A 24,608-nucleotide genomic window follows, 5' to 3' on the forward strand; every position below is an offset into this window, starting at 1 on the left:
TTTCATTCTGTGTATTGTTCTCTGGGGCTGGTGATGCCATCGCATTGTGCTGAGTTTTTAAGAGTGCGAGCAGCACTGCTGATGTGACTCCCTCGGAGCCTACTTTCCACTGGCCCGGGATAAAATTCGGTGGTTTATTCTCTGTCGGATGCACGCGCGTGCAGGGAGGCAGGCACGCTGAGAGCGATGGGGTTAGTGTAGCTGGGGCACTGAAAAACTATGCAGGATTCACCCAGCTCTCTGGTGATGGATGGATACTCCAGCAATGTGCCAGCTTTCCTAACCAAGCTCTGGACGCTGGTGGAAGATCCTGAAACAAACCATCTCATCTGCTGGAGTACTGTAAGTACAGCAAATATCGGGTGTCACTGAGTGCCTGCAACACCAGGAAAAACCCAGGTGTGAGCCCTAACTACTGCATCCCACAGCAACTTCCCTCGGCTTTACAGGTGCAGGCCAATAATAATTAACTGGGAGAGTGAAAGGACTGATAGCTCCTCAGGGGGCCCATTGGATATACTTGATATTATTTATCTGCTGTACTGTGGCTTCTCTATTTCAAAGGGACAACTGGCTTGGGAGTGTTTTAATAACAATTTTTACACATTTTGCTGGAAGCATCTTAAAGAGTGTCTAATCTTGAATCTTCAAAAAATCTACTCTTTAAGAGAAAGAGGTTTTTCACTTTGCTTCAATCTGCGGTTCCCTAAAATTGTCTAGAAAAGGTGCAAAACCCTTAAAAATTCTACTGCTGTTTGTATTATTTCACATGTGTTTCTTAGCAGCCTTTCACAAATGCCTTGGGAGAAGGCAGCAGCGAAACAACATTCAGACCTCAGGCTAAAACGTATAGTTTAAATAAATCTCAGCCTGGCACCCTAAATCACTCACATTTTGGAAGAGCTTTACTTAAGTTTTCAACGAGTCTGTGTGATGACCATGGTGATGTGTGTATGTATTTTCTGTACAGCTTCATAGGGATAGATTGCTTTGCTTTGGTTTCTTATTTGTCACTGAGACATTAATATACTAGGTGCAATCAGAGAATTAAAATTATTTATTTGTCCCCCTCATACAGCATTTTGATACCACATTGTGCTTTTGACCTGACTTAAGACTTGCTGCAAACGATGTGATTTGTCTTCAGCAGGGAGTTATCTGATAAGTTGTGTGCATAAACTTGTTCTCAAAATCAAGAATCTATAACAAAATCAGATTTAAAGGGAAAAAATGTCTAAAACAGCCTTTCTGTCATGTGTTTGTGTCCAGTAGAGTTTTCATTCAAAACTTGAGATAGGATTTGAGCTGCGTTGCTATCCAAGGCAATGGTTGCTTTCTGACATTGGTATTACATGGCCATACCTCTGAGAACCACCAAGTTTTAGTATCATGTGTTTTAAATAAGGACTTTCAAACTAGGAAGGATTTTCTGACATGTATAAATATCCCCCTCTCTGTTACACTTACCATTATTTTTGACTGCCCACCACCACCATGCTCTGCTTTCCTGCAATGTAACATAGGCTACAGCTGCATTCTTGAGAGGTTTTGTTAAGGCTTTTAGATGTCTAAGTTTCCCATGTTGCATGTTCCCGTGTTTCACATGTTCTTCCTCCTCTATTCATCAGTGTTGTTGGACCTGAGAAATTGTGTGCATGCCTAAGATTTCCGGATGTAATCAGAACTCTTAGAAAATAGGACCTATAAGGACCTATAAACTGTTTCTTAGCATGAAGAAGAGATGGAGAGGAGACATGGTAATGGTTACTATATACACTAAAGATTGTTGTAAGGTGAGGAAAAGTCTGCTGTCTGTGTCCATGGTAGATTGAACAAGAAGTAATTAAATGAATTTCTGAAATGGAAAATGCAGTTAGGAAGAACTCCTAGCAAATTACTGGAGTAGCTTGTCTGGGCAGGGCACAGGGTGTCTGTCATCATGGGTCTGTCAAAAACAGTTAAGATAAGCATCTGCTAAGACTGATATGCTGCAGAGTGAATTTTGCCTTGGGCAGAGAAGTGTCTCCCAGCTTGTGCTCCCCTGATGTAAGACAAGCAAGGCACAGCTGCTGTGTAGGAACAAGCTGGCACATGCACGGTTCATCCATGAACACGCAGGAACTCCAAAGTGTCTTGTGTCTGTGGGAACCCTTTTGGGTGCTCCAGCTTCTGAGAACATTGCACTCCTGACTTCAAAGGAATGACCTCTCAAGAGAGGCCATAAGGAGATGTTCATGTACATAAAACCCTCGTGTTTCTCATTTTGTATCAGCGTGCCCAGCCTGGGACACACTGGTGTGTCCCAGAGAGAGTGAGTGGGCAGGAGCACAAGGGAGGTGGGATAAACCCGCTCTCTCCCCAGAAGTGCCTTTTGTGTTGTGTAGGGAAACCCTCATCCCTGCCCTCATGTCTGCAAGCTCAGTCTGTGAGATAATTTCAGCGTAGAGATCATTAGTGAATCTCTTAAGCACTTGACCAGACTTTGTTTCTGCTGCATGGGGTAAAGAATGATAGGAAAGACCCTGGTGATGGTCAAAGGGCACTGTCAAGGCAAGCAGTCATGCTCAGTGTTCCCAGCAGTGAACAAGGAGCAAGAAGTACAGCTGACCCAGAGTCATATCTTTGTGGGCGTGCAGGGTTATTTGCTAGAGCTGGCAAACGAGCCAGAGCACAGAGGGAATTGGCACCGTTTGGTGATGGAAATGTAGTGGCAATGAGTAGGGCAGCAGGGTTTGCCAGCTGGCTGTTTGGCAGTGGCCATGGGCAGGCTACAGGCACGTACCGGCACCTCTTTAGTGGCTGAACTTTCTCGTGGTCCTGATTATGCTCCCTGTTTTAGAAACTTCCAGGCAGCCCTGAGAGCAGCCATACAGCTAGGGACCCTGTGATGGGTGTGTGGTGGGACCCACACACCGCTGGTACGCTCCTCCTGCACACAGAGCCTGAGTGCTCACTCTTAGGAAACACTGTTCTCTGACAAAAACCGCTCTGCTGTGCAATAACCCCCCCAGCTGACACACCACTTGGCTGCTGGTAATAACACTGAACACAGCAGGAGGATGACTGTGGCTGTGCTGGTCTCAGGCCCGTCCCTGCCAAATTGTGCAGACCCTGGTGTCTTTAACTAGTTGTGCCTTGAAACTCGGCTGTACCTGAGTTGGTAAGTCCCTAATATCTGCTGGTGTCTTTGCACTGGTGTAGGTCTCTGCAGCTTGCCTGTCCCCCCATAAAGCTGTGGAGATCTTAGGCTGCACAGTTGGGTGGTTCCCCAGGAAGCTCTTTGCAGCTCTTTCTCTCCACAGGCAAAGCCAATGTGAGCCCCTGGAAGATACCATTCTCTGCAAGATTACAAAAATGCCACGTGTGCCCCAGACTCCATGACTGAAATCATGATTCTTCATTCCTCCAAATTCCCAGTGCTGCCCCCCCATCCAGAGCAGAGAGAGGATTTAAGGTGGTTCCCCCTTCACCATATCCTGGAGACACTGATCTGTTGAGGTCGGAGATTTAGAAAACATTGTTTCTAAACATTGGTTAAGACGAAAATTAATTGCTGATTTTTCTGTCCCTTAAAAAGGTCACATGAACTGCTGTTTGCAAAACTTTTCAAGGCAGCTTCGGTGCGTTGTGTCTCACGGGCCCTCTCTGTACCAGCTTCACTGTCAGCAGGTAGAAGGTCAGGCAGGGGAAGCACATGGCTGCAGTGTGCCTGTCTCTGCCAGTGATCCCAGGCAGTTTGCTTTGTTTTGCAGTCACAGATCTTGGCAGTTCAACCTCAGAAACGGATATTTTATCTGGCTAACATGCCTGTTGCTAGCTTGCGCTGTAAAGCGTGACTGTTAACATTTTGCGGTTGCCCTTGTGGCTGTGTACTTCCAAAAATAGTCAGGAGAAGGTGTGTAGAGCTTCTGGATCATTGTGGTGTCTCCAGGGATGATTTGCTTTCTTGCCTTGCTGTGTTTCTTGTACTGTGTCTCCAGGCAGTGCTCCCTCCAGGACTGCTGTGCTCTGGAGCAGATGGGCCAGAGTTAGACCTATACAAGCAGGTTGAAGGGTTGTAATGGCAATTTCCATTTTCCAGGACCATCTTCAGACACCAGAGTCTTCCTGTGAGGTCCACACAAGGGTGGACGATCACAAGCTACCAGCTATTTGTATATAAAAGTCTGTAGTTTCTTTCTCACATCCAAGGCTCTGAACTAAGCAGTGGCAAAGCTTAGTAGAAAAAGGTCAAAGCTGCAGTCATAGAGGACTGACTGTACCAGAACTGAAAGGAGCATATTCGTTATTGAAGGCTGTTGTCACTCTTCTCAGCTTCAAGGCGACAATTCAGAGAGCGTGACTTCCCCTGCTGTAGGACTCAAGGGAATCGCCTCCTCCTGGGCACCTCTCATGGTCGGGAAAACTCCTCTGACTTCGCCTTTGTCCTTGTCTCCTTTGCAGAATGGCACCAGTTTCCATGTGTTCGACCAGGGACGCTTTGCCAAAGAGGTGCTGCCTAAGTATTTCAAACACAACAACATGGCCAGTTTCGTCCGGCAGCTGAACATGTGTAAGTTCAACCTCCAGACCCCAGGCCGTGTAGGTCCTACAGACATGGGGGGAGTGACAGAAAGTGGGGGCGGGACAGGAGGCATGGAGGAGAACTGTGGGTAGAAAAGTTGAGCTCTCACATATGCGTGTTATTGTGGCAATACTGATTTTGCCAGAGGTCTTGCCTCTGAGACGCCAGGGGAGCAATTTCCTTGTATTGACCTTAGATTCCAGCATGAAATTTCTGTAGATTAAATGGTGAGATGTGAGCTAAGAAATTTCAGCTACCAGGTTTTCTGCTTCTCTTGCATCAATTTGATGACCTATTATTATTTCTTTTCCATTTTATTCTATAAGGGGCTTTTTCCAGCAGCCTGATACTGTGACACCTCCCACAGAAACTGCTTCCTTTGAGAGTAGCGTGCCCAGATCTTATTCATTTTCCCAGCTGTATCGCTGAACTAATTATGGACAGTACTTCTCCCTGCAAACCTTGCCTTCCTGATCGAACATTTTCATCCCTTAATGGAGGTTTAAGTGTAGTTTTCAGCCACATCTAGACCACAACTGTATTAAATATGGTTCTTTTCTGGTAGTTTTTGGAAGGTTTTCAATGACTAATTCATGAAGTTCCTCAGTAAAGTTTTAACTTTGCTATTTAACTATTGTAATTTTTACAGTAGTCTTTAGATATAGTTTAGAAACCTTTCTAGGACTTCAGAGAAGTACCCAAAGTAGATTTCCAAAGGTGCATGGGACCCTTTTTTCCAACAGTTGCATCTGATGCTGGTCTGCGCCTTTGAAAAACCTTCCCCTGAATCCCTTTGGCTTGCAAATCAAACGGATTTTATAAGGACAGGCATTTTGACCCCTGGCAGACAGATTGACATGCCCAAGGGATTGCTGGCGAGGCTTTCACGGTGTAGGCCACCGGCAGTGTGTCCCCAGAGTCACAGGATGTCCAGTGGGATGCATGGGGCTCTCCCTTGCACTGGATTTCTTGTAGATATGGCCCAAAAGCATACCCAGCTGTGGGGAGGGGGAACAGCTGTGCCTTGAGCACCAGAGCAGCTCAAAAAGTGGGGGGAGTGAACAGAAATGTCCTCAGAAGTGATGGGGTGGGAGGCAAGGAGGAGGGCCTGGGTCTGTCGGCCCTTGACCCGCGCCCTCTCCACGCAGACGGCTTCAGGAAGGTGGTGAACATCGAGCAAGGGGGTCTTGTCAAGCCTGAGCGGGATGACACCGAGTTCCAGCACCTCTGCTTCCTGCAGGGCCACGAGCACCTCCTGGAGCACATCAAGAGGAAGGTGAGGGGCGCCGGGCGGGGGGACCCCCAGTGAGCCCCTCGGGTGGGAAGGCTGAGGGGCAGCAGACCTCTGTTCTAGAAGGTTCCACACCACCGCTGTGGAGAGGCTGCGTGGCGCATCCCTCAACAATATGCCCCACAACTTAACTGTGTGGAGATGTAGCTCCCTTGGTTTGCTTTAAGCCTGTTGTCTCTTCATTAATCTGTTTCCTCTAGGCTTCTGCTAGAAGTAGTGAATACTTGTCTCCTGTCCCTCAGGCATCTTGAGCAGGAAATGCCTCTGTGCCTGCCGCCATGGCTCTCTGCCCTGGGCCTTTCTAACCCTCCAGTGTCCCTTTTTTGGGGGGGATTGACCAGAACAGCACTCCGTGGTCATTGTGAGGGTTTCTACCACAGCTGCATTCCTCTCTTGATAACTCCCAAAAGGCTTGTTTGTTTTCAGACCACGGGCCCCTGTGCTATTTCTGTCCTCTCCATCCATATACCTGCATGGTTGGGGTAGGGGTCCTCAGCGTGCAGGGCTTGGCTTTCATCAGAGTTTTGTCTGTGCTTTTTTGCTCTGTTGCTCAGTATCACGAGCCCTTTGTGCAGTGCTGCATGGCCAGGCTTGCCTCGCACTACTCTACTTTGGAATCATTACCCGCTTTTCTGGATAAATACGGCATAACTCCTGCGGGGTCTCCCAAGAGTCATCTCCCGTTATTATAGAAGAGATAACCTACTCCTGCCCTCTGTTTGCTGTCTTTTAACCTGTTATTGATGCCCAAAAAGGGCTGTTCTCTTACTGAATTAGTGTAGCAACTTCAGAAAAGGGACTTCAGCAAAAACCTTCTGGAAATCCAAGTCAAGCATTACCTCAGGCTCATCCATGTAAAACATGAGACTGGATTGTGTCTCTCTGTAGATAAAGTAGAAAGATTTAATTAAACAACCTAGTTCAACTCCTCCCTGGTCCTCAAAATACCTCCTTTTTTTTTTTTTTTTTTTTCTCAAGCTGATTTGAAATAAGTCCCCACTCTGGTGGGGAACATTCTGCTGCCAACAGACCCTCTGTACAAAAGGATTTGTCCTGCTCTTTGCTCTATTTTACCCCTTTTGCCCTTGCAATAATACCCTAAGGATAGTGCAGACTCTTGTGCACGTCGCCTGTCATAGTATTTCAGCACATCAGAGGTTGGTTGGTGAAAGTCCTGCACCCAAGCCACAGCAATGACTCTGTCCATGGCCCTTCTTGCATCGGTAAAATCCACCTTTGATCTTTCCTCCTCAGGTGTCGGTAGTAAAAAGTGAGGAGACCAAGATGCGCCAGGAGGACCTCAGCAGGTTGCTATACGAGGTACAGATACTGAGAAGTCAGCAGGAGAACATGGAGTGTCAAGTGCAGGACATGAAGCAGTGAGTTGAATCCTACTCAGGCTGCTTTTCATGGGCATTTGCTTCACTAGAGTTGTTGATCTTGGGGGATGTTGGAAAGGGGGAGCCCTACACACCTCCCTCCCACGGAACATGTGCTGAGCCAGGGAATAATCACAGGGACTAGATCTTTTGAGACAATAACATGTAGGATTTCTATGCAGACCTGATGATCTACAAAATATGAATTAATGCTCAGCCTCTCTGTCTTCCATGGAACATTATAGTCTCTTCATCTATGTTTTCCCTTTAAAGATGAGGAAAGCACAGTGGAGGGTGTCTAGGAAATCTGTGTATAACCTGGGGACTTAACTCAGATAACTGTATTTCCTCCAGATAGAAATGATGGTTAAGATGTAACTCTTTCTCATGCGTAGAGGAGTCCTTGGCAGAAATGTGGTGGTGTCCGCTTCAGCTCCAGCTATTAAAACATTTTTTTAAAAAACCTCTGTCATCCTCCACCTCCAAAATATATGGCTGGCCTAATATATATATATAAGAACACAAGAACTGCTGTAGTGTTTAATCCATGGACCCATCTCTCTGAAGACTGTGTCTTCTGACATGGCCAAAATTGTTGTAGAAGAGCAAAACAAGCAAATGCAATGCTTCTTGAATGTGACTGCCTGACCTCCAGCTGCCTGAGACGGGGATTTTGAGTCAGACGTGGTCACCAGGAATTTAGCAAATGAGTACGGCTTTATAAATCATGTACTTGGAGAGGTTTTTATTTGCCACCAGAATTTTAATCCTTACAGAGAACTTTGTTTAAAAAGCACTTGAGTAATCAAAAAGACCCCAAGCCCTTCTTTTGTAATGAAAGCTAATATTCATACATCTCCAGGTGAGACTGCCATCCTGGGCCTTCAGAGAACACCGTGTACTGTGAAACTCCATTCCAGCCCAGCACCTCATGTGCAACAGATAAATGTTTTTATCCTACCTCAATTTTTAATGACTCCCACACTTAGCACATGCATGAAATCACACCATGAAATCCAGGTGCAGTGGCAATGAAAGAGTTTCTAGGCTTGTATGTTATTTAATTTTTAAGGAATTCCGGTGTCAATGATTTGACCTTGCTTTTAGTTTATTCTTCCTTTTGATTTGCTTGCTTCCTTCTCCCATCTGGCAAAATTGCATTCAACTGATGAACATAATACAATCTTTATAAACTGAGACAGACCAGAAATCCCAGGCTGAAACCACGTTAAGAAATTTACAGTGGTGCAGAGCCGTTAGGACATAACTCCAGTACAAACTGTCAGACTAAGGAAAGCTTCTTTGCTGAAAATCCTGTCAGTACCAGTACAGAAAGTTCATTGCTGTACAGCTATACTAGGGCAGCTACTGTGCTCTTTCGAGCCCTGGAACTTATCTTCCTAGTTCTAGGGTCAATCCACACTAGAAAGACTAGAAAGCAAAAAGATTTATAAATTTCACCTGTATGATAGATTTTTCTGGCCTGTCAGTTTTGGTACATTCATATATTCTTGAGATAAATTCACTTGTTAAACCTTTTGCAGCATGGACTTGGCTGGCATCCAGATTTGAAGGCAGCAAAGTAAATAAACTCTGCCTCTCCCCATTCCACTTTCTGGGGCTGACTGTTCAAGGAAGCCTGTAAACTTCTCTGTGCGTTTGCAGACACAAAATAAATATGCTCTATGCAATTGCAAGCTGGACACAGGTCTGTGCTGGATGAAGTCAGTGACTCCCACTAATAATATCATTACAGTCCTCCCAGTCCAAGGCTCTCAGATGCAGAAGCATCCCTTTAGCTGCTCCAGTCACTCCCAAACACGCCTTTGTGCCACCACATGTATGAGGTTTCAGCAGGCAGAATACATAGGATCTCTCTCCATAGGATCTCTTGGTCTTTGGGGGCACTGGGGGCAGCTGTGGAGAGGTTGGGCTTTCTTGACTCCCACAGGAGAAACAATCTTGGTGATCCAAATTATTCAGTCACAAATCAGGCCTTGCTGAAATTCTGAGTTTGTCCTAAATGTTCCATGAAAACTAAACACACATGTCTTCTTGTTACCCTCCCCTATAAATGTTGGCTTCTGTTTCTTTGTTTTTCCTCCATGCTTTGTCTGTAGTTCTTCTGAGGTCAAGGAAAAACAAGGAAAACAATTGTGTGACCCTGTTTGGGACACCTGAGAAGAGCCAAGCACTGCAAGAGCCCCAGAGTGAGATAGACCGTGCACAATTTGGTCTACTGTGCACCATGGCAGCACCATGGGCTGTTGGGATGTTTCTGTGCTCACTGGAAGTTTCTGTTTCACTTTCAGGCAAAACGAAGTTCTTTGGAGGGAAGTTGTTTCTCTCCGGCAGAACCACTCACAGCAACAGAAAGTGATCAACAAGGTAGTGATCATATAAACTCCAAACTCAATTGTATTGCATGGTCTATGTCCTCCCCTGATTTTTCTTTTCTTGTCCCATAATCTTCTCCATACTCCGATATCACAGTATATTTATTTTCCCTCTCTTTCAAACTGTGTGATGCTCTTAGGTGACCTATGGAAAGTGGTCATTAACAGAGCATAGATATGTGCAAAAGATTTTCATTTCCCTGTCAGTCCTTGCTGTGATGTAAGAAACTACTTTTCTGTCAAATTCCTGAGCAAGACAGCACAGCTCTCACTAATTGTTCTGTACTGGCTGTGTTCTGGTTGAACCAATGCCTTTGGGCTTCCCAAATTTTTCTTCTTTCCTCTGTACAAGACAGGAGCCTCCCCCTCCTGCCCCCACTAAAGCTGCAGGCAGGAGGATTGGTTAGCCATTCCCCCAGTGGGGACCTCCAGCAACTGTGACATCTTCTGGGGTTACCAGTATAGTTGAGGAATTACTGTACCTTTTAGACGGAAAGAGCACTGCAGAGACATCTCCCTTAAAATCTGGCATGACAACTACTAGAAAAGGCCTCTGCAGTGACTCCCAGATGGTGCTGACGTGACCGAGCACGTCACATTTCCCAGTCCCCCTGAGAGCCACGTTCTGACCCTCACGTGGCATCACAGAGTCATAGGACTGGATAGAAATGCATGAGGCTATCAAACCTTCCTCCGGCTCTGAGGCTGGACCAGCCACACCACTCGTTGTAGAGGCGTTTGTGCAACTCTATTTTGTTATGTTGAGCAATGAGTAAGAGGCAGATGTGATGTATAATAATAATAATGCTCTCTTTGTCTGGAGGCCAAAGCAGAACATTAGGCTCAAGCTGACCTGGGAATATGTTGCTAAGTGATTCCTCTCCAAAGCCATTCTGCATCCTTCTTAGAGTCCTGTTATGTCAACACTGAATTTCACAGGGCTGAAAAACTCAACTAAGAGCTCAGACTTCCATCCAGGGTGTCCCCTAGGGGGTTGCCTCTTTCACTTGCAAAGTCTTTGTCAGACTTTTATAAAGCCTCTTATAAAGGTCTCTAAAGACTTTTATGGAGGCCAAGTCTAACTCCAGGCCTAGGAGCGTTTGCATGTGTACTTTGCAGGCAGATTCCCAAGTCTAATAGGGCTAGCTGGAGTTCTGCATGCACAGAAGTGGAGGGAGAAAGCGCCGAGCACATGCATCTAGCAGCCTTTGCACAAAGCAGGCACCTGGCTGTGTTGCTTGAAAGTCAGGCAGGTCATCTGAGTTCTTGGAAAGCTTAGTCCTGTTTCGGGCTCCAGTGCCTCATGCAATTTGGCTCCTGTATTTCATGGCTGCTCCCAGCTTTGGGGTGGTGTCAGGAGGGAGAAATGTGTGAGATAAGAATGGCTGCGAGAGCAGGGAGTGCTGAATCACTCTGCTGATTAACACCGGATTTTGATCTCTCCTGACAGCTGATTCAGTTTCTGTTTGGCCAGCTCCAATCAAGCCCTAGCAGCACTGGGATAAAGAGGAAGCTGTAAGTACCCTTGTGTGGTGCGCACACGCTCACGGGTGCATAATGCTGCCCCCTCACTAAAAGCACAAGCTCAGCTCGCCGAGGCAGGCGGTCACCGGACCAGGGCACCATGGTGATGGGAAATGAATGGGCTGAACTGCCGAGTCAGACCTGCTGACATGCCCCATTCAGTGGTCTTTAGAGAAGCACCGTGTCAGCTCGTGACCTTTATTTAGGAAACACAGAGCGTGATGGGAGATGGGAACACTAACTAGTGGGAGGGTAAAGGGCAGGACCCCACTGCTGGTCCTACAGGTTCCAGTTTTGCCATCAGTAGGAGCAGGGCTGGGCCCAGCCAGCCCACACACACCTTTAGTCTGACCCACAGTCACTGAATGAGGTGTGTATCCAACATGGGTTTGGTGGTGTATGACCTGCAGGCCTTACAGAGAGGAAGGTGGAGAAAGATTTTAGCTAAGGGGTATCTTTAGAGTCATAAATAAGCTCTTCAAGGCAAGTGGATAGAGGAGCTCAAATTAGGGAGCTTAGTGCCTTCCAGGAGAGCAGCTGTGCATTTTTTGCCCTGTGGTGCTTGTGACCTAAAGAGGGGAGAGGGGCTGCTAAGAGGAATTTGCCTTTGTGGCTCAGGCTGAGGGCAGGGACCTGCCTCCAGTTCCCACCTTTATTACCTTGTGGCCTTTGGCAACTCATAAACTTCTCCATGCCTCATAGAAAGGAGCCAGACTTCCCAAGAATGCCTGCTCAAGGGAGTTGATTTTCTTTAAGTCAGTGTCCTTGTTCTTGGCTGACTCTTGTGAGGGTTATAAAGGAAACAGGTTTGAATGAAGGATCCCATAATCCATACAAGCAAACCGGGTACACTTACCTCTGTCTACTCCCTCTACTGAGCTTGTTGGAAGGGATAAACACTGCGAGGAGAATGGTAGCAAAGAAGAGGGCTCACGGGAAGGATACCAGCTGCTCTGAGTCACTGAGGAAACCCATAATTTCTCCCAACATATCCAGCTCCAGTGTCTGTAGGATGAAGGGTGCTAGGAATTTTCTTCTGTCAAGCCTGTTAGACATTACTGTGGAAAAAACCTGTTGGCTTTTCCTGGTGACCTCTGCCAAATCCCTGTCTTCTAAATGAACATTGAAGATGCTTTTCCTGACTGCAGGACAGTAGGAGAATAGGGATTTGCTGGGCAGTTTTATACAATCATCACAGCACTAACAATAGTGGGGGTGTAGCAAAATATACCAGTTCCCAGATTCTCTGGGACTGTATCACAAACCCAAGGACTGCCACCCAGGAAGTTTCATGATGGGAAGGCAGTGTTGTTTTGAGGCTCCTCATTTTCTCTTGGTTTCAATCATTTACTAAACATAAAGCACTCCTGCTACAGGACTCAGCTCGCAGACCCGCTTGTCAGTTCTAAACTGAAAGAGGGTAGATTTAGGTTAGATATAAGGAAGAAATTCTTTCCTGTGAGGGTGGTGAGACACTGGCACAGGTTGCCCAGAGAAGTGGTGGATGTCACATCCCTGGCAGTGTTCAAGGCCAGGTTGGACGGGGCTTTGGGCAACCTGGGCTAGTGGAAGGTGTCCCTGCCCATGGCAGGGGGGTTGGAACTAGATGATCTTTAAGGTCCCTTCCAACCCCAACCATTCTGTGATTCTTTTATCTGTAAAAGGCTGTCAGTCATTTTTTAAAAGCCTGTATGCAATGAGTTTAGGCTCTGCTCTGTTTTGTGTCTCCTGTTTTATTCCTTAGTGGATGGCGTGGATTCCTTTCATGCAGTGCTATGTATGGAGATGTAGTTTTGCCAAAGAGGCCCTGAGCGTGAGGGAGCTGGTAACAAGGCCAGATTCCCAGTATTGCACTAGTGTAGCTGCCTCCAGTTAAACAAGCTGAGGATCTGGCCTAGAGCCTGAAATCACTAGCAATTAGAAGAAAGTATGAATTGAATTTGTTCAAAATATGAATTGAATCTGTTATTTTACTTGCATCTTTCAAATAAGATTTAGAAAACCTAGATCATCCCTTCTCTATATGGCTAATGACATTTTTTAATGGTGACCTCCTCCAAAATTGTTTTTTCCCTTCCTTGTCCATAGCACTGGACAAGAAAGTACCTCACAGCCGAGGAAAAACAGAGTACCCAGGGGAAAACGACCCTTGGCTGACAGACATTTCTCATGTGAGCAACCAGGAATCAGTCAGTATGTGCTGGGAAAACAAACCTGTTTCTCTTCACAGACCACTGATGCTTGACAACGGGATCTCAGCTCCGCAAGTGTCCAAGTTCAGCCGACATTTGACTACAGACCCCCTCCATGACCCCTACTTCATACAGTCGGTAGGTTTACGCCATCCTCTGAGCTTTGTGGCATTTCTTTGGCCAGGGTGGAAAAATGCTTGCTGCAATAGTACAGATTACAGAGTAAGTAGTTTGTCAAGAGTTTGGCAGTGAAGAAAAGAGGTTTGCAAAGCTGAGTGATACTTATTATTTCTTCAGCTCCCCTGTTGCAGGGAAGGGTGCGTGCTTGCATGCGCTTGTGCTGCCGTGTTCATGTGGGAAGCCACCGGTTGTGGGAGGGAAAGGCAGATCCCACACACCAAACTCTCCTCAGTTTTACCCCAACTTGGCTCAACTCAAGGGCAGAGAGGAAGAACTATATTCTAGAAGTGGGTCCTATGATCTCTCTGATCAGAGTCAGATTTTTGCAGTCGCTGAGGGATCACCACCACCCTAACCCACCAAAGGAGACACCAGCCACATGACACTTAGGTCAAGCAATTAAAATACTTGAGCTGGCATGAGAGACCCATATGCCCCTGTTGGGCTGTGTTGGGTCTTTCCCTCCAGAGGAAGCTAAGCAGTCTAGGCAAAATGTCAGACATGGTAAAACCTCTCAGTAGCTGACACTTCAGTCACAGTACTTATTTTACACCTGCACCTCTGTGTGGTTGGAGGAAAGACCAGGGGAAATTATAATGTTGCATAGTAGATAAAAGCTTTTCTGGTTTCCGTACAAGGGGGACTCAAGGGCACAGTGAGTAAACTCTATCTCAGATAGGGCCTTGGACTTGTTCTGGGCCTCAGAAGGATAAATCCATATGATTTTTGCTTTCCTCTTAGCCGTCGACAGAACCTGCCTCTTGCTTAAACAGCCCTGCAATTGCTGGAGGACCCATCATATCTGATGTTACTGAAGCATCATCATCCAACATAATAAATATGCAATCTCCTCCTGAAAATGACAGGTAAACGTGTTTGTGATGAAAAACAGGGAGAGTCAGGTATGGAAATTCATAACTTCAGAAGAGTTTTCCTGGCTGTAATTCTGCCAAAGTTTCTGTCTGATTTGCAGATCTCTATAGAGATGGTGGTGGGCTGGAATATTTTTTCCAGTTTGCAGTGTGGGTCAGATTTTCAGAATTAGGGAGGGATAATAACAGCATAACTTTACAGAATGGGTTGTTAGGCATTGGAGTGGGCTGCCCAGGGAGGTGGTGGAGTCCCCATCCCTGGAGGGGTTTAAGAGTAGGGTCGACATAGTGCTGAGGGATCTGGTGTAGTTGGAAACTGCCAATGCTAGGTTAACAGTTGGACTAGATGATCTTCAAGGTCCTTTCCAACCTAGATGATTCTGTGATTCTGTGATTCTGTGAAACAAAGTCATGAGCTTCATGCTGAGAATTTTCCCTCACCTCTTTGAGAAGTATTCCATGTTTCTTTATATTTTGTTCTCAAGACAGGCCTGTCTCAGAATTTGTCAAATAATAAGATACTAAAGCTTGTTGGGTTTGTTGAGAGAGAAAGGACATTTCCTTTTCTCTTTGACAAAGAAAAAACAGAATCAAACTGTACATCTTTCTGCTAATGAGAACCGAAAGGTTGCATCACAACAACTTCCGATGTTTGACAACTTTTCTGTGAAAAGGTCTCAGTAACTTAAGAACTGAATGCAGAGGTATTTTAATGCTTATCTCTTCCTGCCACAGACATGCAGTGTATTTAGGGCTAGTAGCAGAAGAGCTACAACTATGTCAGTGGAAATTAAGTAGACAGATGAATCATGGAAACAGTTTCTCAGGCAGAGAGGCAAGGCAGTTATACTCTAGCAATTGCCTGTAAATCTGCTTCATAATTGAAACCATAGCCATAAAATTAGCTAGAAGCATGTAAAGAGCTCCAGATTCTAAAAAAACCCCACAACCTAGGAGCCATTTCTAAAGCAGAAAAATTTATAACCTTCAAGTTATTTCCACTAATTACTGAGTGCCATCTGGTGGCCTCTGATCTATGCTGTGTCTGCATGATGAGAATCTGGGTAGCCATGGCCCTAATGTGTTCAGGAGTGTGGTACTTCCTGAATCAACATGAGCTGCTGGTGGGAGTTTAGGATTCATGAGACGAGAAGAGGATCTGAAAGGAATGCTGAGGAAGGCTTTGTAGTGTCACATACCATCCCATATGCGATGTGCTCATGTGCTGTCTTGCAGCAAAGCTAGTCTGTAAGTGTTGTGAGATAATATTTTTTCAGTATGGCTTTCCATGCCCTGTGCCTGCTGGTCTACATGTCTTTGTCATTTTGGCTCCAGTTGTGCAGGTTCACAGGGAGCTGTAAAATCTCCTATAAGTAGTACAGAGTAGATTTTTACATAAAAAATATTCAAAACTTCAATGTCATATGTCCATCTAGGAATAACATGGAGTGTCTCTTTCACTGGAAAAGGGACCACCACCATCTCTTCCTCTGCTCCCAAACAAGTAAAACAAGTCTGGGACTGTCAGATCTTGATAGCTTCTGTTCCAAATCCTGCAGGGCCACAAGATCCTCACCTGGGATTTCCAGAGTGCTTGCTGGTCCAATCCTAACTCCTGCATGTGAGGGGTTCTATCACCATAGGAAGGTGATCATTACTGATCCCACTCCTATCTCTAGGGTGGAGACTTCTTTTTCAGGGGAATGCCTCTAGCCTAGTGACCCTTTAACCTGTCTCAAGCCTAACACTCATCTGAGGAATGATCAACACATGGAAGTGTATTTTCCATATTTGCAAAACAATCGAATGGGGCAAATTCATTATAGGTATGACTGATGAAGTGATTGAAGATATTCCAGCTGATCATGTTTCTGGAGCTTGCTGAAAAGAAAAGGTTGCTTGTTTCTTTTGCCTATCTAGGGGAATGGAGAGACCCTGTGGGGCAGTCTGATGTGAAGTGGAAGCAAGGCCTTGTGCTGTTGCCCTTCCCAGTAGCATGAGGCCTTTGTGGAGCAGATGTGTGTGTGGTGCTAAGTCTTGTCTCTGATACAGAGAGAAGTGCCTCATGCTGATCAAGGAAGAGCCAGTCAGCCCTGGAGTGAAAGCCACCGCTGAGCCTGATGTCCCCCTGCCAGGCTGCCGGACTTGCTCTGAGCCCCCTGTGCTCCCGGTCGCCATGGTTCAGTCTGTTCTGGAAGGCAAAGGGAGCTGTGGTGCAGCCCCACCAGGGACCTCACAGCCATCCGAGAGAAGAGGCAGAAGGGCATTGCTGGACAGGTGAGGGAAGTGAGGGAGACCTGTGGCCCTGTGTGTTTCATGGCCCTCTCTTCCCATTAGCAAGGGGAGAGGGAGGCTGACTTTGTTGCCTAATGCAGCCTGGTGAGCTTAGAGGACCCTTGAAGCCCAGGGGAGAGTTCACAGGGGTAGGGGGGCTTGAAGGACCCAACAGAGGAAGAGCTATCAGAGCACGTGCATCAGAGCCATGGGAGCAGGAAGAGGCTTTTTGCAGTGAGAGGGATTTGCCCAAGGTCCAAGTGAAAGCTGAAGCCCAGACTAGCATCCATGCCCACAGACTTGCAGGCCACTGGACGACACTACACCTCCAGTAGCTTGTGTGCCCTCTGTTATTTGCTTTGTTGAGTCTTCAGTTATGTAAAGTCATAAGGAAATATTTGTCACTGGTGTTTCTGGGCAGTGAATAAGGTGTCACTTGTGCACCAATACACAGTGGTGGAAGATGGCAGTGAATCATCATCATAACCTCTGCACTAAGTAGAGCATATACTTGATAAGGCATCACAGAATTTAGCAGGCCCAGACTTGGCTTGAGAAGGAAATAATTTGCCCCCTTTCTTTTCCTCTCCTGTGCTGTGAAGTCAAATAGACTTTTCTCTTTAGTCTGTTGTCCCTTTGCATCTCCTCCTGTCATCTTTCCAAGGTGACTTTCCTGAGTCAGTGCTAGATGTGTCTTCAGGGGGTAGCCAGTCACTTTGGCACCATCACATGGGCCACATGCTTCTGGGGAGGTACCAGGGAGCTCACGCTGCAAGAGATCTCGGCTTCCCCATCTCTGACTAAGAGTGAAACCCCATGAAACTTAGCTGCATTGCTGTGCTTGTCTCCTTGACCTGAAGGGGCTCAGTACAATGCTAGGCAGTCCAAAGCAAGGCTTTATAAAAGGGTATAAACTCATGCCCCATGGGGATGAAGAGTTGGGAGTTTGTGTTCACTAAGTGCGGAAGTCTGATACAAAGGGATGGAGGTTTCATTATTTTGAAACCAGGGCATGCAAGTATCCTGCATGTGGTGGTTGCCCAGAGAATGATGTCCTCTTGCAAGGGGGATTAGCACGGTGTCACTAGGCTCAGCCGCAGGGCGATCTGGGTGAGCCACTTTCGGCGCTGTGGTCTGCCGTGGTCTGAGACAGAAATCCCAACAGCACCGATGTCACGGGTGAGTGTACAGCAGACTTCACCAGCAGGAGGAAAGCATGGTTACAGCTTGGTGGATGACGTGGAAGTTAACTGCAGAATTTGTTCTTGATGGCAACAGCAGCAATGTAAGGAGGACCGGGGGGAAAAAAACCTGAAACATTCAATAGGGTTATCAGGACAAGAGGTAATGGCCTCAAGTTGTGCCAGGGAAGGTTTAGACTGGATATTAGGAAGTATTTCTTTCCAGAACAGGTTGTTAGGCGTTGGAATGGGCTGCCCAGGGAGGTGGTGGAGTCCCCATCCCTAGAGGTGTTTAAGAGTAAAGTTGACTTAGCGCTTAGAGATATGCTGTAGTTGGGAACTGTCAGTGTTGGGTCAATGGTTGGACTGGATGATCTTCAAGGTCTTTTCCAACCGAGACAATTCTGTGATTCTGTGATTCTGTGAACCAAATTCCTCCTCCTGAATCCACTGGCTACTTAAAAACATTTTATTAGAGGAAAAATCATCCTATTTAAAAGACTCTGGATTTTAAGAGAAATTTTTACAGCTTTTTTTGGGGATTAAACACAGCAGGGCCTCACAGTTGCTCCTTCAGCTGGATGTCTCAGGTAGATGCAGCCTGCAGGCTGAATGCCTGCAGGTAGAAGTCACTCCTTTAAAAAATGTTAGTTAACAGTAATTCAGCCATCTTGGACCCAAGTGCAGGGTGTGCAGCCTTTTCTGGATCCAAGTGCCTCTCTAGAAGGATTTATTCTAAGGAAAGCTTTAATTTTCCCAGTCTTGAGGAGATGTGCACAGACTGTCCATTCCCCCAACCATGCGTCACCCAGGAGAGAAGTAGTCTCACTTGTTTTATCATCAGTCCAGTCCCCTGTGTGCTCTGCTGGGTTGTACCTCTGGGATTAAACTAAGTTAGATGGCATAAACCCGAGGTGACAGTGGGCTCTTGGTTTTCAAATTGAGATTTAAGTATAAACCTCATGTTGGAAGGCTGCTCAGTCCTGCTTTCTATATCTGTGCAAGTCTCATTTGTGGCAATATTTCCCCTTTTCTCAGAACAGATATTTCAGACCCGTTGGAGGGCACCGACTGGAGCTTGGAAGGGCTGCAGCTGCTGCTGAGGAGCCAGCAGTACGGCCTGGAGCCCGCCAGCCTCCTGGATGTGAGTGTCAGGCCCTCTGCCTGGGCAGCTGCGGGAGATGCTTGTGAAGTTCACAGCGGTACCTTTGGGCTGTAAATTAGATAGCCTGTGCTGCTTGCTCTTGTGTGGCACTTTAGCTGTCACATGCTGCCAGCAGAGTCACAGCTCTGTTTTGATCTGCTCATAAGAACTGGCAGGATTTCAGACTTTAAATGATGGGTTTTTTACATTTCTTCTGAAAATATACATATCTGAACTTCTAGTAGTACAAACCACAGTGCATTTGGTAAAGACATCATCATGAGACCTAACACATTTACCTAAGATAGCTTTAATACGACTCTCTAGCAAGTTTGGTGATTGCTTTGGGTGGTTTTATTTTCCGCATCTTAGATACTCCTAGACTGCATTTAGCTCTGCTACCTTCCCCTTTTCTTCATGCTCTGGGAAGTGTAGCCAAAGTTGAGATCTCTGCTGACATATTTATCTGTCTGCAGTTCTCAGGTTACTTTTTTTTAGAAATTAATGGTGGCTTTTTTCTTAAGTACATATGCAGAAATATGAAGGTTTGTTTATTTTTCCCGCTCTCTCTCTCCTTGTACATACAGTTACTGCATAAAAGGTTTTTGCCAGTAATCAAATAACTCTATTCATAAGAAAAGAATCTATATGTCAAAAATATGCTCCCTTGAGGAGGTGCTTCTGATACAGGCACATGGTAAGCTTGCATGGATAAACAGGAATGAAAAATAATTTAAAAAATCAATCTTATTCTCTTAAAGCCAGTTCCCAAGTGTCTGTGATTTGATTTTGACTTTACAGAAAGCTTTTCTAATGGCCTGCTAGAGCAGTCACTGACTCCGTTGGTTTCTCATTTCTCATTAGGAGGTGTTTTCCTGTTACTGACACACTTTTCTCTCTCTGTGCAACTGAACGTCACAAGAGTGAGAATGAATCATAAAACTGTACCCCAGACAAACAGCTCCTTTTCCCAGATTGCTCAGACTTGTCAAGAAAATGCCATTGAGGCATTGATGCAGCAGTGATCTGCCCTCTGCTACTGTGTTTTGGAATGCTTTTAAAAAACCATATGAATCTGGAGGTGTGCTAGGAACCAAGAGCAGCAAAAAAGGGCTTTGACTTGCATGTGCACTGACGCAAACAGCTGTCCTGGTTACGACATGCCTGTGGCAGCAAGGCTTGCGGAGCAGCACAAGTGCCCACGACTCAGCCCTCGCTGTTCTGGCTGTGCTAAGATCAACACACATGAGCCTCTGCCTGTAGCTTCAGTTAATACGTCAGAGCAGCTGAGGCACAGGCAGAAGTTGCTTTCTGGCATCTCTGCCAGCAGGCTCCAGCAGACAGCCAAGGCAGGCAGCTGAGGCTATGAGCATCTTGAAGCTTTACACCTTTCAGAGCCCTAATTGTATTTTTCTCCCAACAGGTCTTTAATCCCAATTTATCTTTAAGTGAGTGGAATTTGACTGAAATGGAAGCCAGTCTGTCCCCGGTAAGAGACATGTATTTCTGAGATATGATAATAATAATAATGTAATTATGAAGCAGAGCTTGTGTATAACTGAAGAATGCTTAGTTATCTTATAGCCAGAGGGGAGAGTGTGGTAAAGCACAGCAAGTACACCTCTCCCGAGGGTAGGCTGAGAGTTATCTTACACTCTTGACCTGTCTTTCTGCTCAGCCAGAGCTTGTTTAGAGATGTGTTGGTGTCCTGGAGTCTTTAATTGAAACTGGCTACTCTAAACTTTCTCTTAGCCTGAATGTCACATGCTACTAATATCACAGATTCATAAAGTGTCTTTGTGCTAAAGTTCTGTATAAAATACACCTTTACAAAGTGCAGCCATCCCTGTACTTTTCAGGAGCAGTAAAACCACATGCAATTAGAATAGAGGTTCGTGCATACCCATACAGAAGAAACAAGGAGAAATTGTTTGGCAGTATTTGTTTGGAACTGACATTGACACAGACATTTCTGAAGTGTGTAACATGATTTAATAAAATGGTGAAGGAAATGTGTGTTTCATGGCTGGGTTCTTTTTCCTGTTTGATGGAGGATGAATTTTCAGAGCTCTCACTGCCAGCCAGGTCGGGTAAAGACTTGGATGGTTCTGCCATCTCTACAGACGTGCAAGCAAAGTATAATCTAGTCTAATGAAGTGTAAAAGCTCTAAGCCTTCTTCGTGATATCAGTGTCCTTTTTAGGTTTTGATTTAATAATTTTGAATTTACTAGGTAATTCCACTTCCTGAGTGTTAGGAAGGAGAGTCTCTGAAGAGAGAGATAATATTAGCAAGTCTTGGAAACAAGAGGTGGTCTCTTTTAAAAAGGATTGCCTGAGAGAAAAGGCCAAGAGGGAGGCTGCAATGTTCAATAGTTCAGTCCTCCAGTCCACTGAATTTCCCAGCAGCTGGTGCAGCCTACTGTTAGGCTTGCTTGTCCTACAGAAAGTCATGAGCATAGAGAAGCCTGGAAGAAATACCTGCGGCAACTCCGTGCCTAGAAGCACTGTGCAAGAAAAAAGCTAGTTTTACATTAAAGTCAGTCATAGGCAAATGGAAAGAGAATTCCTTTCATATTTGTTGCTGGCTGCAGAGGGCTATGGGTTTGCTTTGTATGGCAGCCGGGCGGGGACAGTCACAGTGCTGCTAGCCTGGCCTCTGCAGTGACATGAGCTTCACACCATATTAGCCAGTGCTAACAGGGGATTACCTCTCCCTTAGCCCTCTCCTTCAGGCATATCTGCCCTTGAGCACATGCTCTTGGCAATTTTAGCAAAGGGCAGGTGAGGCTGGGAGGAGAGGCAGGGCAGGAGGATAGCTTGCATTACTGGTGGATGTTGTGCAGCATTGATGAAGCACTGATTTTCAGAAGTGGCCTAGTTCTAACAAGCTCCCCTGTCTTTGTATAATTGTACATTGTAGTTTATATTTTTGCATCAAGATGCAGCGACTCACAGTGGATCTGGAGAAGAATGCAACTGAGCTGTCCTCAAAAGTGTTCAACCCACCATTTACCAACGCCTGCCCAGGTAGGAGCACCAGCAGCTCTTGCAGACTCGGGAATGTGGATGTAATTAAGGTGTTAAACATGTCAGCAGCTAGATGCAATGTCCAGCACTGACCATTTGCTACTTTGAGGGAACAAAACACATTTGTTATTTTACTTTCATGATTGTCAGCCAGCAATGTTTCCACAACAACTGCTGAGCTAGTTACTGAGCAATGGGGAAAGTATGGGGGATAAACTGAGCTTTAAATGTAATTGAACTACCTGTTTCTGCTTGGGTCCACATCACATCTGTCAGTGTCTCCACTGTTTTCTCTGCCTGTTCATCGCCACCTGAGAGTGATGTGGTGATCTAAGTGGGTAGGGGTGGTACGAGCTGTACGGGTCCTGTGTTTCCTCTGGCTCTTGCTGCAGAGGAGGTGACCCGGTAGCTGCTCGCAGCCAGAGGCAAAGGTTATGTCTCGGTTTCTCCAGACCTTTTACCAGACCTCAAGGGAACTGTCCAGCTGATCTTCTCCCACTCACTGACTGATAAAGTGTGTCACTGACCTTAGATATGAATCTAGAAGTGTTTTCCTGGTCTTGGAATAGTGATATATTATTATTTTCGTGTGTATTCAGCTGGGATAGACCTGAAAGAGAAGCTTCTGAGAGCCTTAGTTTGGTGCTGTAGCAACCTGACCCCACAGGGAGTTTTGATGTATTGTGTGTCATTCAAGGACTCCTAGTTTCCACCTTAAGCTCAGCATCCTGATGAGCATCAGAGATGTTAAAAGCCCAGCTATGCTGGAGAGAGTTCTTAAGCAGGCGGGAACTGAACTGCACAAGAGGAGCATCCCCTGTTTGTAAAGCCTTTCTGGTCCATGCAGTGGTGTGTTGCTGGAATAATGGAGCAATTGACAGATGTTCTTGAGTGAAGGAGGAGAGAAGCTGCTCTTATCCACTTCTCAGTGTCTCCAACCATTTGGTCATCCCTCCTTCCCTTCTTGTGAGGCATCTCAGCATTCAGGCAGAACCCAGCTTGGCAACCTGCAGAGATTCCCATCGATTTTAATGGGCTTTTGAGTGAGTCCAAGTTTGACTCAAGTGTTTCCAAGCATTTTTTTGCCTGGAGTGAGGCCTCTCACCTCCTGTTGCAGGGGGGATTTGCCACTTTTCAATTCTGCATACATGAAATCTGGTAACTTGCCTTCCAGAAACTGAGTTTTCTGTTGTTTGTTTGCATTCCTAGGGAAAGATGTCATTCTCGAAAGCACTCAGCAGTTCCTCATTGATCGTCAGTCCATCTTTGGAAACGACCTCATCAGCTTGCCTGAAAGTTCATCACTTTATGTTCCATCTGAAAATATGGCTTCCTACCTGTCCTCTGTGGGTGCCCAAGGGGATATCCCATTAAACCTGAGCTCTTCAACCAACAACAACCAGTGATTTAGCTTCCAAGAAACAACATCTCCCTCCCACCCATCCAAGCATCCACAGGTTTGAATGTAAAGAAACGAAAGTGACTCAGAAACCCACAAGAAAGTTTCTTTTTGTGCTTTTTCTTTTTAAGTAGCTGTTGCATTACACTCCCTGCACCTGGATTTCAGTGTTTGCCCAGGGTAACAATTTTAAAACAAAGTACTGCTTCTGGTGCTTGCTCCTATGGGGAATGAGAACCTGGCAGGATTTTTTTTCTTGAAAATGCTTTTAGAAATTTCAAATCTTCTAATAAAATTTAAGTGAACAGTAGCTTGAAAGAACATCAGGGTCTTCATAAAGTACAGTGATCCTGACTAGCGTCTGCAACGGCAAATTGTGGGATTTTATCAGGGCAGCACAGATTAGTTAAGATGCCTGACCCTTCTGGATGCTGTTTTTTAAATAGGAAAATAGTTCTATATGCCAGTCCAATGCTCTAAAACTATTATTTTATACACTTTCTATTTCTGATGGGGTGTACTTGTGCCTCTCCTTTATCATCCTCTGGTGAGCAGGAAAATGAAGATCTCTCGGGGTATGCAGAAGATCATTTTCTGAGTGACCACTCCAAGAATGTGCCTCTGGCTCCTAGTGAGGTACAGACCATCACAGACCCCAAAACATCCCATGCTGAGTTGAGAGGGTTTGTTCTCTGGGATTTTTTCTTGCCCCAAATTTATTTTCTCTAACATAAAGGCAGGGAACCCTATGCTTTAAAAAAAAAGGGATAGACTCTCTACACACACACTTTGCCATGTGCAAAGAGGACTGTGGGAGTGCACTCTGGGTTTTGGTGCTGGCTAAGTATTCCATGTCCAGTTCCAATGACTTTTTTCCTTGGCCTTGACGCTGTTCTATTCCCCCTGAAGATGTGCCTGTTGGTTTATTGATGTATAAAATCTGATGAACCAGTTTGATTGATTGGATCCCCTTTTTTAGAAGGACTCTCAGCTGCTCAGTGTAGGAGAGAGGCAGAAGGGTTAGTCCACCATGTCCCACTAACTTTTCTTCTGTCCTTTGTGCATCTGAGACCAGCCTCCAAAGGTTGAATTAATATTCCTCTTCCATGTGGTTTCTGACAACTGAGTTTCTCAACAAAGCAGAGCTTTGTTTTTTATGCTGTAGTTCTAATGAGAATGTACTA

At 45.7% G+C, this 24,608-nt stretch overlaps 1 protein-coding gene across 1 annotated transcript; it reads left to right on the forward strand.

Moving 5' to 3' along the window:
• Window positions 1-219: 219 nt before the first annotated feature.
• HSF4 (heat shock transcription factor 4) lies at window positions 220-23,431 on the forward strand. Its single transcript, XM_074881915.1, has 13 exons — window positions 220-342; window positions 4,444-4,552; window positions 5,713-5,840; window positions 7,110-7,234; window positions 9,547-9,622; window positions 11,081-11,145; window positions 13,385-13,484; window positions 14,268-14,392; window positions 16,451-16,675; window positions 18,892-18,997; window positions 20,421-20,486; window positions 21,938-22,025; window positions 23,235-23,431. Exons 1-13 carry the CDS (start codon window positions 220-222, stop codon window positions 23,429-23,431), a joined length of 1,533 nt encoding a protein of 510 aa, XP_074738016.1.
• The last annotated feature ends 1,177 nt before the right edge of the window (window positions 23,432-24,608 follow it).

Source organism: Strix uralensis, chromosome 12 (assembly GCF_047716275.1).
Source record: "Strix uralensis isolate ZFMK-TIS-50842 chromosome 12, bStrUra1, whole genome shotgun sequence".
In the NCBI taxonomy this organism is placed as follows: domain Eukaryota; kingdom Metazoa; phylum Chordata; class Aves; order Strigiformes; family Strigidae; genus Strix; species Strix uralensis.

Excerpts from the sequence above, each read along its gene's own strand:
- HSF4 (XM_074881915.1), top strand. The coding sequence starts at position 220 with ATGCAGGATTCACCCAGCTCTCTGGTGATGGATGGATACTCCAGCAAT. Across the intron at positions 11,146-13,384 it reads ACTGGGATAAAGAGGAAGCT|ACCACTGATGCTTGACAACG; the intron begins GTAAGTACCCTT and ends TTCTCTTCACAG. Across the intron at positions 18,998-20,420 it reads AGCCCGCCAGCCTCCTGGAT|GTCTTTAATCCCAATTTATC; the intron begins GTGAGTGTCAGG and ends TTCTCCCAACAG.